The sequence below is a fragment of the Ambystoma mexicanum genome, chromosome 14 (genome assembly GCF_040938575.1).
Source record: "Ambystoma mexicanum isolate Mex_15411 chromosome 14, UKY_AmexF1_1, whole genome shotgun sequence".
Taxonomy (NCBI): domain Eukaryota; kingdom Metazoa; phylum Chordata; class Amphibia; order Caudata; family Ambystomatidae; genus Ambystoma; species Ambystoma mexicanum.
The window spans coordinates 309,571,975-309,589,675 of record NC_090940.1 but is presented as its reverse complement, the minus strand read 5'-3'; the positions used below and the strand labels follow the sequence as shown (position 1 = coordinate 309,589,675).

Sequence of the window (17,701 nt, the reverse complement as noted above, 5' to 3'; positions counted from 1 at the left end):
ACATGCTCACCTCAAGGTGAGAATGCTGCCAACTGTACTCATGTCAATAATGGGAACGAAAGTGGTGGGTGAACAGTAAAACGTCCTGCTGAGCTTAAAGAACAATATTTGCAGTAGCCTAAAATGAAAACATGAAAGTTAAATAAAATGCAATATAAGAAGTAAAGACCCGAAGGTATAGAGATGAATATGAGAATCCGTAAAGCAGTCGATCATCAATAACGAAGGGTACATGTAAGTAAAAATGTCTCAAAGAGATGGATCGCATAGACACGTACCCCGGTCCGGACAAGCACAATTCAACAGAGTTGAGTTGTTAATTTGGTTCCTCAGCGCGGTGTAGAGAGAGTACTGGCTAGGAGCAGTTATAACGAGAACTGTCAAAAAGGTACGAAATAGGGATTAGTATGGGTAATTTGGAGAGGATCCCTGGTGTTAGAGGGTAGGACGGAGCAACATACCTGCATTCGCATTAGCGTATAGCAACGCTTGGCTACAGGTGGGGCATCCATCTCCACAGAAATGCCGGGCGCTATTTTGGAAAAGTTTAAATAGTGATGGCGAATCATGAAAGAAGAGGGACTGAGCAATAACAAATGCCCGTTCCTATAGTGGCACCATCTTGGAGTGGTGTAGGCTCAAAAGTATCCTGTTAAGTTCATCATCGTAACAATCAATAGTAATAAGCTAAGGAGATCCATGTCGCACAAAGCTTGAAAAGCCAATGAGTACGTTCGAAGCAGTGAATATAATAAGTGGATGAAGTGCTAAAAAAAGCGAGACTAAGAGATAATGAACTTTAAAGAGCTGCTCTAGAGCTCTTGTGACAAAAATGACAATGGTCATAACGATTTATAGAATATATATAAAATATAAAATATATATAAAATGGGGATAAATAAAAGGGGAACCAAGGACAAACCTGAATCAAGTAGGGTAAATGGGGGAGTAGACGTACGCTTAAGAGACAATAGGCACTGGGTTACACCATGATGACTCATATGTGTCTAGTGTGTCCATTAGTGTGGTAGTTCAAAATATTTATCGAGTGAACGAGGGGATTAAATGAAGAGTGCTCATTGAATTGCTTCTTCTGGTGTGTCTTTTTACATTAACTAACATTCTTGTTTTACCCTCTGTTTATTCAATAGTCACTACGCATTGACCTAATTTGCTTACTACATACACAGGTCACACATGGTCTACCATGGTGTAACCGCTTAATATAGTTCAATGAGTTCACGTAAGCGTTCACTCGATTATCACTTTGACATTCTTTAGGATATTAACGTATTCAACACATTGGACGTATGTGAGTAATCCAGTTATTTCCTTGGAACTAAATCTTACATACATCATTGATTATTTATCCAATAGTCACTACATATTGACTTAATTTACTTACCATACACACAGCACACACATGGTTTTCCATGATGTAACCTCTTTATTTATTTCAATGAGCTCAGTGAATCGTTCACTCGATAACGATTTTGAACTACCAAACTAATGGACACACTAGACACATGTGAGTTGTCATGGTGTAACCCGGTGCCTATTTTCTCTTAAGCCTATGTCTACACCCCCATTTACTCTACTTGTTTCGGGTTTGTCCTTAGTTCTCCTTTTATTTATCCCATTTTATATATATTTTATATTTTACATATATTCTATAAATCGTTATGACCATTGTCATTTTGGTTGCAAGAGCTCTAGCGCGTCTCTTTACAGTTCATTATCTCTTAGTCTCGTTTTTTTTAGCACTTCATCCACTTATTATACTCACCAATTCGAACCTACTCATTGGCTTTTCAAGCTTTGTACGACATAGATCTTCTTAGCTTATTACTATTGATCGTTACGTTGATGAACTTAACAGGATACGTTTGAGCCTACACCACTCCAAGATGGTGAAACTTTAGGAACGGGCATTTGTTATTGCTCAGTCCATCTTCTTTCATGATTCGCTCTCACTGCTTAAACTTTTTCAAAATGGTGCCTGGCATTTCCATGGAGACGGATGCCCCACCATACACCCATAGTCAAGCGTTGCTATACGCTAATGCGAATGCAGGTATGTTGCTCCGTCCTACCCTCTAACACCAGGGACCCTCTCCAAATTACCCATACTAATCCCTATTTCGTACTTTTTTCAGAGTTCTCTTTATAACTGCTCCTTGCCAGTACCTCTCTGTACACCGCGTTGAGGACTCAAATTAAATTGTGCTTGTCGGGACCGAAGTATGTGTCTATGCGATCCATCTCTTTGAGACATTTTTACTTACATGTAACCTTCGTTATTGACGATCGACTGCTTTATGGATTCTCATATTCATCTCCAGACCTTCGGGTCTTTACTTCTTATATTGCATTTTATTTATAATTCATGCTTTCATTTTAGGCTACTGCAAATATTGTTCTTTAAACTCAACAGGACGTTTTTCTGTTCATCCACCACTTTCGTTCCCATTATTGACACCTTGAAGTGAGCATGTCCACGGCTTTTAGTAACCTTCACTTTACATTTATGTAATTTATTTTGAGGTCCCCTTAGGTATCTATTCCGAATCAGCTCTCTTACCTCTGCTGTACCGGCCTCCTATCTGGTGAATTTGCATTGTACCCTATGCATTCTCCGGTTCTATGTGAATAACGAAACCACTGCAATGGCCGATTTTGGCGTCCTTTATGGGGATTGGAATCTTAACTGATTCAAGTTGATATGCAACACTGGGTAACTTCTTCCCTCAAATCTTTTTGAGACCCATTTATCGGGTTCATCCAGAATGGCTACATGTTGTAACTCTGTTAGTGTACCTAAACACAGTAATAGTTTTCAATTGTATTCGGAAATTTGTAGCGGGTTGATCACCATTTTTGAGGTGTATTTTTAGCCATCTTTGTCTATGTATGGATCATTAAATGATTCATTTAATGTAGATGATGACGTAGTCGCTAGAACATGGAAAAGGTTTCTATCTATACAACATTTATTAGTTATTTGAACTATTGTGAATAAAGAACTTTAGAAATGTACTGACTCCAATATCTAACATTTCTGGTTACTGATGTGTATGGACAATGAATTCTTATATGTATACAGTTATGACGACATGCCTACTTATTTGTCTTGTCATGATTGAGTTTCTGAGGAAGTTTTTCAATGTAACTTTCCTTTAACAGTCCGTTAAGGCCTTTGAAGAAGAGGATAGATTCCTCGAAACGTGTCGCCACAAAGAACAGACTATTATCTTTGCTTTGCTTTGTACATTAACTCTATGTCTGTAAAACAAAGAATATATATTTTTTGTATAACTGATTTGTCATGAATATCTTTATTTGATTAACATGATCATTGAAATCTATACCTAGTGCTTTCTAAACCATATCAAATGGTTTTACCAGTCTTAGATAAGTGTGCAGGGGACAGGAGGATTCCTATGTTGAATCTTCTTTTCCTTGTTTAGAGCCGCATAGACCCAGCTTTCTCAAACAAGCACGCAGCTGACGCTTTTGCTCCTGAACCTCCTTATCAAATACGTGCTTATGTTTAGGGTGTCATTTCTGTGCACTACTAGAATGTTTAAAGAAGTCCACCAAGTCATCCGAATAGTTCCTTGAAGGAAAGAAAAGTGCTAAATCAGTTCCTCCTAAGACATACTCCAGGTGATCATTAAACCTCTTGGAATTTCTAGCATTACATATTAATTTATTACACCCACTATTGACCTCAAGGCTAAGGGCACAATGCCCTTCTGCAAACCACTGACCCATAATAGCCCATTCCATGAGTATGATCAGTTGTGGTGGTGTCACATACAGAGAAAAACTTACATTTATGAAAAATGGCTTCAGATCCAAAGATGTAGTGTTAAAACGCTATCTGTGTGCCCCAGTGTCCAGGTGTGCTTGGCAGGCTTATCTCCACACACATTCCTATTTAGTTTATATGTAGCCCCCAAGTCTGCATAAGGGCTAACATGGCCCTCCCTCTCTTTCATGTGGCTGTATCATCGTCTATAGGTACTAGAGAGGCTGAATCAAAATTGAAGCAAGTTGCGTTCGTATTGCCACATGTTAAAATACTATCAGAGTTCCGAGCCTCTTGCCACCAGTCCAAGATAAACTCAATGTCATCAAAAAAGACATGCTGGCCAATGCTGCCCGGATCCCAATAGACATTCAGTATAAGAGAGAACCCCATATCAGGGAAATGTGACTGATCCCAACAAATCTCAATAGCTTGAATGAAGGGATTAGGTTGGGCCCAACAGATTGGAGATAGACCCATTCAATTATGCACTCCCACCAGAAGACCTGAAAAAGATTGCCCCCTCGGTCCCTTCACAGCCGGATTAAGAAATAGCAAGTAGCCATCTACAAATGGTGTTGCTGAAAGCCACAATTCTTGAAAAGCAAAGATGTCATACTGCAAAAGATTAAAATTACCCCCCTGAAACAGATGAGAAAACCCTTGCATGTTCCAAGAGGCTAGTATTGTAGCTCAATTTCTTTCTTGCCGGGTTTTGCTATTGTCAAGAACCTGAATGTGTCCTCACCTCTTATTACCCAGAATCCTCATCTCAGGCGGCCAGGGAAAGGCCATCGCTTATCGGATCCCGACCCTGGGGATGGATATGCAAGGGAGGATCACCTGGGTGAAGTGAACTTGTGGAATGGAAAGGGAACATCCTTAGATGAGACGCGGTATTCCCCTTTACCCTTTTATAATGAGTCCTCTATCCCTAAAGCCTTTGTGGGATGTTGTCAACCCTTTTCCTTCTCCTCCCAACAAACTGGTCCCCAGAAACAACACCTTAGTACTGAGATGATAAAGAGACTAACTGACTTTTATTAAATCAGACAGTACCAATCACCACTCTGGTACTAAGATGAGGAAAAGGACTATGGAGGCATACCAGAGGAGCAACAAGGCATGTCTGCCAAATGGAGTCCTCCAAAGTCAGGCAAGAGAACTCAATGACCCACACCTAGGGCCACTTAGCACACCTGAGGAGCATAAAATGGCTGCCTTTCTGAAGGAGAACGAACGGGCTGGAGGAAAGGAAGTTGGAGACACAGATGGCTGGAGCAGTGCTGCTCAGGAGAAGGGGTGCTGTAGCCGTGGTCGGCTGTGCGAAGGGCCAGAAGTCCATGTCTTGCTCCATGATACCTTCACACTATCTATTTCCTGAACTAAGGTCTCCGGCTAACCAAGACCAGTCTTTGTTTTTGGAGAAGAAGATTGGGTCATTGCTACCCATTTTGACCTTTCTTTATTGGGAATTGTTAGTGGTACAGGTAATTTGCAGTAGCGAGGACCCAACTGTTGGTTATTGGCAGCCACCATGAACATCCTTTGGTGACGCTAGCTCCCAAGGAGCGAAGATCTATACATTTAGGTTAACGCCTAGCCTAAAGGCAATAGCTGAACAACCACATCAAGTAGGAGCTGAAATATCAAATTTGATTTTATATGTAAGACAACTCTGTCTAATGTAAAATCGTTAATAAATTCGACTTGGCCAATGTCCCCAGGCATTCAAGAGGCCCAAACAATGTTAACAAATTTGTTCAATTCAGGATAATATTTCCTGGAAATATCAGAAGTCTTTCCAAAAGTAGGTAATTAGGTTGATTGTGCCAGGAAGTAAAATTGTATTTTGTTTTTTATTAAAAAGGCATTCAGTTTATTACAAACATTTACCTAAAAACAATGTACCTTGTTATGTCTTGGTCTCCCTGGGTGAATGCAGTATGCATGGAATGTTGATGAGTGCCTGGAATGTTCCCTTACCTAGGTTCCTGTTGTATTTGTATTTGTTTTATTTGTAGAGCGCGCCTGGCCCAAAGGCATCTGGGCGCATAACTTATGTTACAGTTGCATATGAATAACAGAGTACATTTACAGATATTTACAAAGAACATGAGCGCATATCTTATGTTGCAGTTACATACGTGCTACAAGGTGCAATGACACAGATTTACAATAAACATGAGTGAAAGGTACACAGTTTAGTAAATAGTAGGTAGAAACGAAAAGGACTATACATCAGGGTGTCAGTTGAAGAGAGCCTGGCCCAGAGGAAGGGGGCTGGTGTATGTTCTCCCTCTATAAAACTTACCTTCCCTCATGCCCTGTCATCCTGTACCTGTATCCTGAACCCATGTAAAGGTCTTACCTGCACAGTGGCTCTTGTCTCATCTGTACCAGAGCAGGACTTATCATAACTCATATGATTTTTCAGGAATTAGTTAATACTTCATTCGTCTTTTGAGTGTGAGCAACGCACAGCACCTCAAATCACTTCAGAAAATTGGATGAGTCTACAATATTTCTTTTATAAAATTGATCATAGCAAAGATGAAATTAAAATCAGCCCTCCGTGACAACGTTCCCACCATTCTTTTGAAATTATATGGTGATTTCTCTTAATTAGGTCAACCATATGTTTATCCCAATCGAAGCACCATAGCCTTTTTTGTTTAGACCCCCTCTGGATTGTTCACAAGAGACCATTCAGTTGCATTGATGTTTGCTCGTACCTCTTTGCATCTTAGTGTCCATAGCTTAATGATACAGTCTGTGGTTTGTCCCATGTTTTCCTTCAAGATGTTGAACTGTGTTAGGCTGTCGTTCATGATCTTTTTTCGATACAGAGCCAAAGAATTCCAAACTACTTGTATATACAACAATAGTAGGCACAGTTAGTACCTTATGGCAGCTATGGGTAAACAATTTGGTAGGCCCAAGATCATTTTCCAGAACGACCCCTCTAGTAAGTCCCATATTTCCCACAATGTAGATAACGTGGTCTCGGCGCCGTATGTTAAGGTAGAAGTGAATTTTTGCCAATAAAATGTCATAATGGGGATTAATGAAAATTCCCATATTTCTTATATAAGATTTGCCCTTGAGCTCTCAAGTTGTTGGTTTTCCATTTCAGATCTGTTATTCGTGGAGCATCGTCCATGCTCGCATTGACACAAAGTCCTAAATATTTGGTTGCCCTTACCACTCAGACTGACTCTTTCCCCATGTGCCACTTGTACATTTCTTTCTTTGTTTTTCTGCTGTGCAGATTTCGTATAATTAAGATTTCTGGTTTTTCCATGTAAATTTTGCTCAACATAGCCTTGTAAACATGTGAGACTACGCTGTAGCCCTATTGGGGTCTGATCTAGAAAGACTAAATCATCAGCATAGACCATCCAGTTGATGGGTATGCCATTTATTTTAGGGGGACACGCTAATGGCACGTGTAAGGTGGCTTTCAAGTCAGAGATGAATGGATTGAACAGGCCGGGTGCCGGCGGACAGCCCTATTTTATCCCTGTAGATGTCTTCATCTCTTTTGTCAGAAATCCTGCTGTATTTAAATGTATTTGGATGGTGTTTCTTCATGGAGAGCCATGATTGCAGAGAGCAGATCTAGTGGACAGTGCCAATCGGTCATCTTACCCCAAAGATGGTCTTGGTCGACACTGTCAAAGGCTTGTTGTAGGTCTATAAAAGTGAGGAACAGGGGCCTTCTACTCTTTATGCATCTTAATTTCAACATGTTGAAAAGAAAAAGGTTCACGTTGCGGCCTACGCCCTTGACGAAAACAGTTTGGTGGGCGTCCAAGGTTCCAGAATCTAATGTCCATTTGGTCAACCGCTTTAGGAACAATGAAGTGAAGACTTTTCCTAACACGACCAGAAGGGCGATTGGGCGATAGTTTGTTGGGTTCCTCTGCTCAAACCTTCTTGAATATGGGGAGCAATACTGCACATTTCCATGAGGGCGGGACTTGAGCTTTCCTTATAACATAGGAGAATAGAATGTAGCAAAATTCTGACCAATTTTCAGGAGCAGTTTTTTTCGGATAAGGTTTGATAGCCCATCAGGCCCCGGTGCGCTAGAGCTGCTAGCGCTGTTAATTAGGGTCAGGATTTCCCCTTTTTGAAATGGAATGGACCATGATTTTGGCTTTTTTGTTCACATCATTTCCCTTTGATGGAGGAGTGGCATATAGGGCGTTATAATGATGGATCCAAATCTCTTCTGGAATAGGGTTGGTCAATAGTGTGTCTTGTGTTGCGTCCATGTCGTTTAAAATTTCCCAAACCTTTCCTGAGTATTTTCCCAGGGTAGTCTTGTGCATGGATTCACCATCATTTTGAGTCATGATGCACTTATGAGAAATCACCCAGTTTCTGTACTGTTGTTTACTGCTCTTACAGCTGTTGGCTCTTGTTAGTTTTGGCAATTCTCGCAGCTGTTTTAGATCTTTCTGCCGCCTTTTTTTAAATTCTGCAATCTCATGGTCAAATATGTGCCTTTGCTTGAAGTTGGGCTTGTTCCCAAAGGTTCTTTTTTCTCTGTAGTCATTGAGAATTGGTCTATAATCTGTCACTAGATCATCAGAAGTAAATCAGTCTCTGTAGGTTTTTGTCAATCTTGGGACATCGATTGGTGCAATCCGTATTCTGTTTCTTCCTGGTGCCACTTCGATTGTTTTGGACCAGCATTTTTGTTGCTCTTCTTTGAGTGGTCTGCACCATGTTAATTTTATCATTTCGTGGTCACTTGTGTTTTTTCTGACTACTTCAAGGGACTTGATTTCATGTAAGACATTAGAAGACAGAAAATAAAATCCATGTTTTTTTTTTCTCGTGGGGCCTCGATGCCAAGTAGGGGCATATCGCCTGCAGTGTTGCCATTTAACATGTCTATATTTCTATCTTGCATGGTTTGCAGCCAGGAAATTGATCTGCTTGTTTTAGTTTTGGTGGTGCTTTGCCAGGCTGTTAGGTCCATGTCCTTGTATGTTAGGCAATCTGTGTTTAAATCTCTGCAGATGATAACCATTGGGTTTTTATATTCTACAATCCATTTAGCTATCACGTTTGTCACCTGTTCAGCGAAGTCTGTTGCCATGTCATTAGCTGGGTTCCAATATAAATTGATCAGCAACAACCAGCGGCTTTTCGGAGGATCATGGTAATTTACTTCTATTAATAATTATTGTATGTACAGATTGGGGTTATATGATTGTGTTGCCATAAGGCCTGCTCCATTTCTTATTATTGTCAACAATCCCAACATTGGCCGGCCTTTCATTCCCTTGTTTGCTGGATTTAAGTGTGCTGAACAACCATCAACAATTGGGGTGTCTCTTAGCCAGGTCTCTTGCATGCAAAAGATTTAAAATGTGTCTTCAGCCTGGTCTGTATTTTTAAACCAGTGGTTGAATCCCCTTGTGTTCCAAGAAAGGACTCTGACTTTGTGCTTCATTTGCTGTAAATTTTCTTGGCCGTTTGAGAGGGCCTTTGCGAGCCATCCCCAAGATTCATTATTGTTTGTTTGGTCTTTCTTTGGGGGTTTCCCATGTAGATCTTCTTGGGTTGGAATTGTGCTGCGATTTTGGACGGATTTGCTGAGCGCTTTGAATTCTTCCTAGTAGATGTTTTCAACGTATGCGCTTGATCACTCATTTTGTCCTTTGTTTGATGTGTGCCATCTTGCTCCTTAATTTCTGTTGTACTCCTTTTATTCTCTGTGATGTCAAAGCCCATGGTCCTTAATGTTGTGGACGCTTCTAATAGGTGGTTGTAAACTAGAGCGGATGGGACATATAGGCATACACAGTCGAGTCTCCTCATCACAGAACTCGACTGTAATTTCTGCTGATGCAATGGTAGCAAGTTCTGGTACATGATGAAATAGTAGAAGGATGTTCTTTCGGTTTATCGTTAAACCATCTTCTGTGTTTAGAATTTGCTCGAGTATTAGCCAATTTGAACTGTACAGCATTTTTTGGGGGGGTTTTGCTGTTGATTTTTAGCAGCACTTTGAAACTCTGATTTGTGGTTGGCACAGTTGGATATTTTACTATGTGAAGATTTATTTAACAATGGATGCGATTCATCCTTTACAATTTTCCCTGTTTATCTGACTTCTGATGGTTTCTGTCCCTGAGAGTTCTTTTTGGTTTCTTGTTAGGCTCTGTTTAATAGATCTCTCTTCTCCACTAAGGTCATAAATGGTGATTTCTTTGTCATAGTCCTGACTCGGGCTAGTAAATCAATGTTTTGCCAGCTGTGGAGAGGGAGTAGTCACTCGATATAAATAGGGTTTCATTGCTTTTTGCTGACTTAATAGTAGCGTCTTCGTCGTCATAGGCCAATAGGTCTAATAACTCCTGGTCGATGCCGCCAGTCGTCATTGTCTCCGGACCTATTTGTTCAGCTTCTTTACCAGCAGTCTGATTTTGGGTATCTCGTTTGGATGTAGTGTTTTTTGGGGGTTGTGAGGTTGAAGCTGTCACTTCAAACCTTAGATTCCTCATACAATTCCTTGAGTCATTCGATTTGATTCTCTTCACAGAAGGTACGTTTTGGGGGTTTTGTTGTTTTACTGCTGAGGTGCAGGTTTCAAAGAATGTTTTTGCTTTTGCTTGGTGCAAAAGATTGAAAAATGTTGTTCTTTCTGTGGCAATTCTTTTACTTGGCCATAAGAGGCCAGGTCAGGGGGATTTTGATCTTCTTCTACCTCTAAAGTTTGATCTGCTGCAGGTGATTTGAACGACCCGTTGTCATTCGAGATTGTATATACAATATTGTTTGTTTGTTGGCCTTGTTGCTGGGTCGATTGCGTGCTCTTGGATGCATGGACTGAAGGCTCTTGGTGTCGCAGTCCATGGCAGGATGGTGGAATCCTGGGTGAAAAAGGGCAGATATTTCATCAGAGTTCACTCATGTTTTTAATGATTTGTTTCTCTCATTGGCATGATCACAGGCTTTCTCAAGTGTGGTTTCTGCTACTATCTTTGTGCCGTTTCCTTCATGGAGCTGTATACTCACTCTTAAAACATCTTTAGTTAAGTCAAACAAGAGTTTTTTTTTCTTCTCAAACCTCTTTCAGTAACGGCATTAGGTCGTTCCTGGTGTTCACGTCTGCCTTTCGTTCTTGAACCCATCTTTCTTTTGTGATTTCTATGAACGATTCAACATAGATTAATTTGGAATTCATCATGGCAATTAAGGTCGACTGGTCTTTGAAGTTGTCGTTAATAGCCTCCTAAAGTTTTAAAAATGTGGCGAGAGAAATAGTGAGCAAGGACATTAGGAGTGCTTGGGTGCTGGCAACATCTTGTTGACTTTGGGTTTGGCGAAGGTTAAGCTGCTCTCTTCTCGGGCGCTTATGGACTTTATTTGGTCTTTGTGGTCTCTTTGTGGGTCTGAAGTCACTCCAGTTTAAAGAGGAGTCAGATGTTGAGGAATCTGAAATGGAAGGTTGTGATAAGTCCAGTTCATGTGCTTGGAGTTCGCTTGTTCTACGTGCATGGTGATAGGGAGGACTTCCTTCAAAATTCATATCCATCGTGGTTGGTTCAGAGACTGATCATTCATCCTCCTCCTCTTAGCCGGTTTTATCTGAACATCCTGCATATAGGTTACATTGTTTTTTATGCAATTGACATGTCAAAGATGTGGTGCTTGATTTTGATTGAGCTGTGCATTCAATAGAATAAAGAGAGGTATGTACCATTGTACTCTGCCGATCATCACAAAATGGGGTGACCATAGGATTTTAATTTATTGGGGGTGCGGACATCATGAATGAGGTTGAACTGATCTCTTGATCTTTGCCCATGAAAGCTCTAGGTAAGAGTGTTGTGTGTCTGTCTTTTAAATCAAGTTCGTTTTTCTCTGATAGATTCACATTCAGAGCATAAATGGTTAATTTGACTACGGGCCGCGCTCAGACACAGTGTTTCACTTGTGCCTGCTTGCATATGGATTTTAAATGTTTTATTAGCTAGTTAAGCTGTTAGCATTCTTTTGGCGGGCTTTCCTCTGGCTTCTTTAGTGTGCAAATCCTCACACCAGGTAGTAAGGTTGCATTCTGCTTCTCCCATGGATGCAGCAAGAAGATCTGAATCTGACACCTCGCCCTCTGTTTGGGAGGTGGGACGTTTATTTTGATAAATCACTAATGCTTGTTTGAGGCACCCGCAGGGGCTTTGAAAGGATTTTGAGTTTTAGGCGAAGAATTTTCTGCCTTTCATGGGACAGCAGAAGGAAGGAATTGATATTCTGCTAGATATTTTCGGGCTAGGGACAATAAATATGTCTGCTACTTTACAGCCCGCTATACTCTCGGACATCACTGGGTGACTGATTGAAAGGGTTTGAGTTGTAGGCTCCAGCTCCATTATCACTCGCAAGTGGCATCACGTCAGCAGACAGTGCCGCTGCCAGGTTCGGCATGGAGAGTGTAGGTTGGGGCTGATGCACTTTAAAATACACGTACATTGCATAACAGTGGGTTCCTTAATGTATGCCGTCTGCTCCTCCATATGCTGTTTTAGAGGCTCAGATGGATTTGATGTGAGTTGCAGGCGAGCTTGCCTTCTCGTACATTGGGTGACGCTCTGCTCCGGATCCATGATGTGACTGGGCCTTTGTGTAGCTGAGCTCGGCCTTGGGCTACAGGGAACCCAGGCAACACACTCCAGCCACACACTGCTACGCTCTACGTCGGCAGGCTGGTTTTAAAGAAAGGCTCCTCCTCGAATAACGGAAGCTGTAAAAAGACTGCCAAGCTGCGTCTGCAGGCACAGGCAACACACTCCAGCCACACTCTGTAACGCTCCGTCGGCAGGCTGGTTTTACAGAAAGGCTACTCCTCGAATAACGGAAGCTGTAAAAAGACTGCAAAGCTTTGTCTGCAGACACAGGCAACACCTGTTTTCATCTCCATAGGGGCCCCACTCTCTGCAGACAGTTTTCTGAAAAGTGCCATGCATGTTTGATCACGTCTTTTAAAAACTGCGTCATTCTACTTTGAAGGAGGCTTACAGAAGGCAGGTTTACTAGTTAAAGTTGACAATGTTAGGTTGCGCACAGGATGTCAGGCCCCTGGAATGGTAGATTGGATAGAATGCACCAATCGTTGAGTGCTGGAGAGGGCAATTTCCAGGGGTTCCAATGATGAATACATTGAAACGTTACATAATAACTCCTCCATATCAGCAAGAGATTGTCTGCTCCATTCAGACACAATGACCCATGACTCCTCGTTGTCGTTTAAGGGAGCATCGTGTGACAAGTGTTGCAACGAGGCGGGAATCTCTGATTTTTGGTATTTCTGCTTTTTTTCCTTTTATTGGCAGCCGTTTTGCCACCACTGTGCTTCAACAGCAATGGTTTGTGAATTGAGAGGCATCACCGATTGAAATGGCAACTCAGAGGGAATTGGTGCAATATTTTCTTCCTCCCCGCCATAACTTTTATCCATCGCAGAGGGCGCAGCCAAAGTCTTCGACGTGGGACTCAACATAAGAACATATTCACGCTGTAAAGAGCTGGCTTCTTGCGGTCCACTAAAAGCCTCATGTTTTTTCAATGTCAAAATAAATCCCTCCAAAAAGGACGTTTTCAAAAACAGGATAGTGATCAAAGAATGTTGTTCATTAAGATTTGCATTAATATTTTCGTACAACTAACCAGAGAATTGAATACTAGATTTGAAGCCGAGATGTTTTGTCGCATCCATGGGACGAAGAGCGCCGTCCCCGTCCCTGCCATTGGTATAGGAGAAAAAGAGAAGGAGAGGAAATCGATAAAGATGACTGATTGGATTTCTGAGTCTCATAAAGAAGATCTGGAGGGTGCTCCAGGGAGCCGGCTAATGATTGCTCCAACTATCTCAAAACGTCCAGGTGAGGTGATGGTTCATTTTCAGATTGAAGAAAATTCAACAGAGCCACATCCGAATGTAATCTGCCACTGGTGGCTGTGGACTCAACGCGGATGGAGAACAGGATACAGGCTTGTCAAGTGGGTGATTCAAGGATTTATTTGGAAAAAAGTCAGTCATTTTGGCATATGAAGCTGATTCCACCTGCACACAAGAGGAGGATTTAGGCACGGGAAAAATGAAAGCAGGAGCTTTACATAAATCCTTCATGGGAAGCTTTGGTGTTGATTCATGGTCAGAACCCAATGACTGACCCAGTTTTGCGGTAGCCTCCCCAACCACATTCGTTATAACATCTCCCTCCACAAAAGATTTGTTGGCAGAGGCACCTACCCTTTTACTAAGCAAGGCATAAACAGAGGCCATGCTTACAAAGCAGGAGGTGTACACTCACCATGACTTCCATCAGCTTCTATGGATATGAAGTATGAGCCGAAGCCACCGCTGGGCGCCACGGACTGCCGTAGAATAAAATCGAACGATGCGCTCTCGCACTGCGCTCCGTGCTGCCTGGAGCTTTTGTATCCGGTGTGGTGTGAAACAGCGTCCGCCCAGAAACACAATGCAATCCAAGAAAGACTGCCATGCTGCACTCGAACAAGGCATTCACGTGTTGTGTGAAACAGCGTGCGCCCAGAAACACTGTCTGATTTCAGTTTCGTTTATGTGCAATAGCTCTACAGCATTGACAAAGAACATGAATAAAATAGACAATCTGCTTGGTGGCTATGGGAATCTGTTGTCTAGTAAAACTCCACCTTCTGTCTTTGTAAAATCGCCCTTCTGCAAGACTCATTTTTTTGCCTTTGTCCTCTTTTTTTATGATAACTAGCAATATCACACCTGCTGTTGGCAAAGTCATCAATGGTCCGGTTACGACTTGAATCATAAGCATGAAATCCAACGCTGTACCAAAATAATTCCGTTAAGTCATGCATCAGTTCAACAGACGAAACCATTTATTTTGGAATTATTCTGATAATTAAGCCTGCACATGTTTACGGATTGTCACTGTAGTTGTGATGTTGTTATGTTATGTATGTTAGCGGTACTTGTATAGTGCACCGTCACCAACGGAATTGGTCCCCAGGCACTTTGGCAGATCTGTAAACAAGAAGGGTGGGGTTAGGGTTAGTCGGGAGGAGGGGAGAAGGAGAGTGGGAGAAGTGGAGTGCTGTTGGCAGCTTCAGCTCGGTATACACCGAGTGCTGGGCTTTTGTGCTAGTATCGGATCGGATGAAGGCCTCGAGTGCTGTGGGTGAAGTTTGTGTTGTTGCTGCAGTGTCGTAAAGTGTGTGCGGATTGCTGGGAGAGAGATGGTTGTGTGGTTTGTGTGAGTTTAAGTATGCAGAAGATTGAGGGTTTGGTTAGTGGAGTCTGTATCCTGGTTCAGGTACTTATGATTCTGTTAGAGTTGTATACATGTGGGTTCGGATGTTGCTGGTTCCTCGTGGGCCGCATAGATTAGGTGGTGTTGCGCTGATCCAGCTGTATCCTATTGAGTATAGTTTGGATTGGTGGGTGCGTCTGAACCTAATCTTCAGGTGCGGGACTGGGTGGGTGATATCTATTCTCAGATGATCTAGTGTGACCTTGGTCGGGTAAGGCTTTGAGTGGTTCAGGTTTTTTTTTCAACTGCATTCGAACAAAAAGGTGGAGGAGAAAACGCATCAGAACGTTTGTTTCCTCTGTTGACTTCAATCCAAACTCGCATTTGCTACAAGTTCCTTAATTTTCAATCTTTTTAATCAAAACTAGATTTGACCACCTGGTGGCAATAGAACGGACAGGAATGGCTGCCGATGGCAATTACTACAACGCAAGGAAAATGAATATCAAGCACCTGGTGGACCCCATTGACGAGCTCTTCCTAACTGCCAAAACCATCCCTGGAGTTACAACAACAGGTATGTTTGAAAAAGCAAATTGTCCCTTATTAAACAATAGACATGTTCTCCCACTTTTGCTGCTGAAACCAGAAACGAACAAAAGTACAAATATGATGACCTCTGTAATTTTCTGATTCAGCATGTGCAGTTTGTTCAAGATAAAGTGTAGTTCAGACGGATTTAAGAATGAAGTCAATCCCCACCCACACATGTACTACACGTAACACACAAATATACTTTGATAATGTCAAACTGTGACAAAACTTTCATGAGATTGGATTATCACAGACATGAACATCAGAGCTGCAACAAAGACGCTGTGTCGGGTTCTGACCTTTTTCCAACGAGCTCTGCAGTGCACCCAACTTGAAGAGATAGTGTGTCGAGTTGACAACTGGCATGTTTTATGTACTTTTAATACAATCTATAGATGTATATATTACTGCGACTGCTATGTTATGTTATGTGGTTTTTGTATAGCGCACACTGCCATTGTTATGGCTTCAAAGTGCTGTTTGGGTGGAAGGCCTTTTCGGAAGACCTTAGTCTGTGCAAACGTGGAAATAAAAGAGCATTGCATTGCATGCACACAGTAATTAGACTTAGATGACTATTCCATTACTATCAGAGATGACAAGTTTAAAACAGTATTAAAATCACGCAGAGCATTTTGTTCAGGCGCAGAGATGACTGCTATGTCAGTGACTATGCGACACCTGGATAGAATTTTGTGTCATCTGATCTTTTTTGTAATGCCTTATATTTAGAGAATACATCGCCATCTTAATCACATCCTTCGTGTCTCCTACACACAATTATACTGTGCGCTCTAAAACCACTGCCCCAACCATCCCAAACAGAGATCGTGTGCATTGTAGTATCGTTTGATTCATATAATCTATGAGGAAAAACCATGGATCAAAATGGATGTAGCTATTCAGCCTGTGACTTGTACTACATAAATGGTTAGTATTATTATATATATTGCAACAGTGCACTCTGTTGAACCATGCATGAGTGATTCTCTGTCTAGTACATGGCCAAAAGAATCACTTCCAGGAAATAATGTTGTCAGATAAAGAAACTACGGCACAATGATAGGTGATTTGGCCAGGATCACATGCTTTGGTCAAATGGAGAAACTGGGATTTAAGGCTAGGTGTCTATAGATTGTAATTCAGGAAGTAGACAATGGGAATAATTACGAGTATGGCGATGAATTTTAAAAAGTGGCTGTAACAGGATTACCACCATTTACCACATCAACATACAGAGTTTGAAGGTTGAAGTAGAGGAACTACTTCCAGGACTTCACTGGAGGTATTTTCTCAACATTCACTGCAATAACAGGGTGAATTATCGCTGGTGGAATTACTACCTATGCTAATTCATCCAAGTCCCCAATGGAATATCAAGGAACTCAATGGACCTCATTACGAGGTTGGAGGTAACCATGCCGCTATTTGCGGCATTGACTGCCTCCAAACTCGTTCCAACTCCGGCCTGGTGAATGGAGTAATTACCGGTCCATACCGAGGTTGGAGGGACCGGTAATTCTCCATTCACCAGGGCCATTCCCCATTCCCATTTGAGCCCCCATAGGGCTCAGTGGGAAGGCGGCAATAACGGTACCGCAAATTGCGCTCCCTTTATTGACCCCGGTGTCCCTTTGCGGGTCCCATCCTTAACGCCTGCAAAAACCAGGCGTTAAGGAAGGCCCCGCAAAGGGAACTCGTAGTAGGGCGGTAAGGGATTACCGGCACCAGTAATCCCTTACCGGCCACCTCGTAATGAGGTCCAATGAATGGAGACTAACTCCACATTACCACCATTCATAATCTGGTGAATTTACCACCCATATGAATGGCAGTAACTGTAAACTAGTGTGGCAGTAATTCTGTGGGAAATATCCCCATGCTCGTAATGACCCCTATATCTCCTCCCATCCCATCTTTAGTTTTACATCAACGTTCAAGGCTTTCTGTATAGCTGTCTTTCAAAAGCTTTGATAGTACAATGTGTTGAATAAAGTTGACTTGCAAAGCACTAAACCACGTGTTA

General features: G+C 41.8%; 1 protein-coding gene across 5 annotated transcripts in view; it reads left to right on the top strand.

The window, feature by feature from the left end:
• Positions 1 to 17,701, top strand: part of DGLUCY (D-glutamate cyclase) — an 847,613-nt gene that overhangs the window by 762,785 nt on the left and 67,127 nt on the right. For all 5 annotated transcript variants that reach the window (XM_069637445.1, XM_069637447.1, XM_069637446.1 and 2 more), the window contains exon 10: positions 15,510 to 15,658. In XM_069637445.1, coding sequence (XP_069493546.1) covers positions 15,510 to 15,658 — 149 coding nt within the window. The remainder of the gene's footprint in view (positions 1 to 15,509; positions 15,659 to 17,701) is intronic.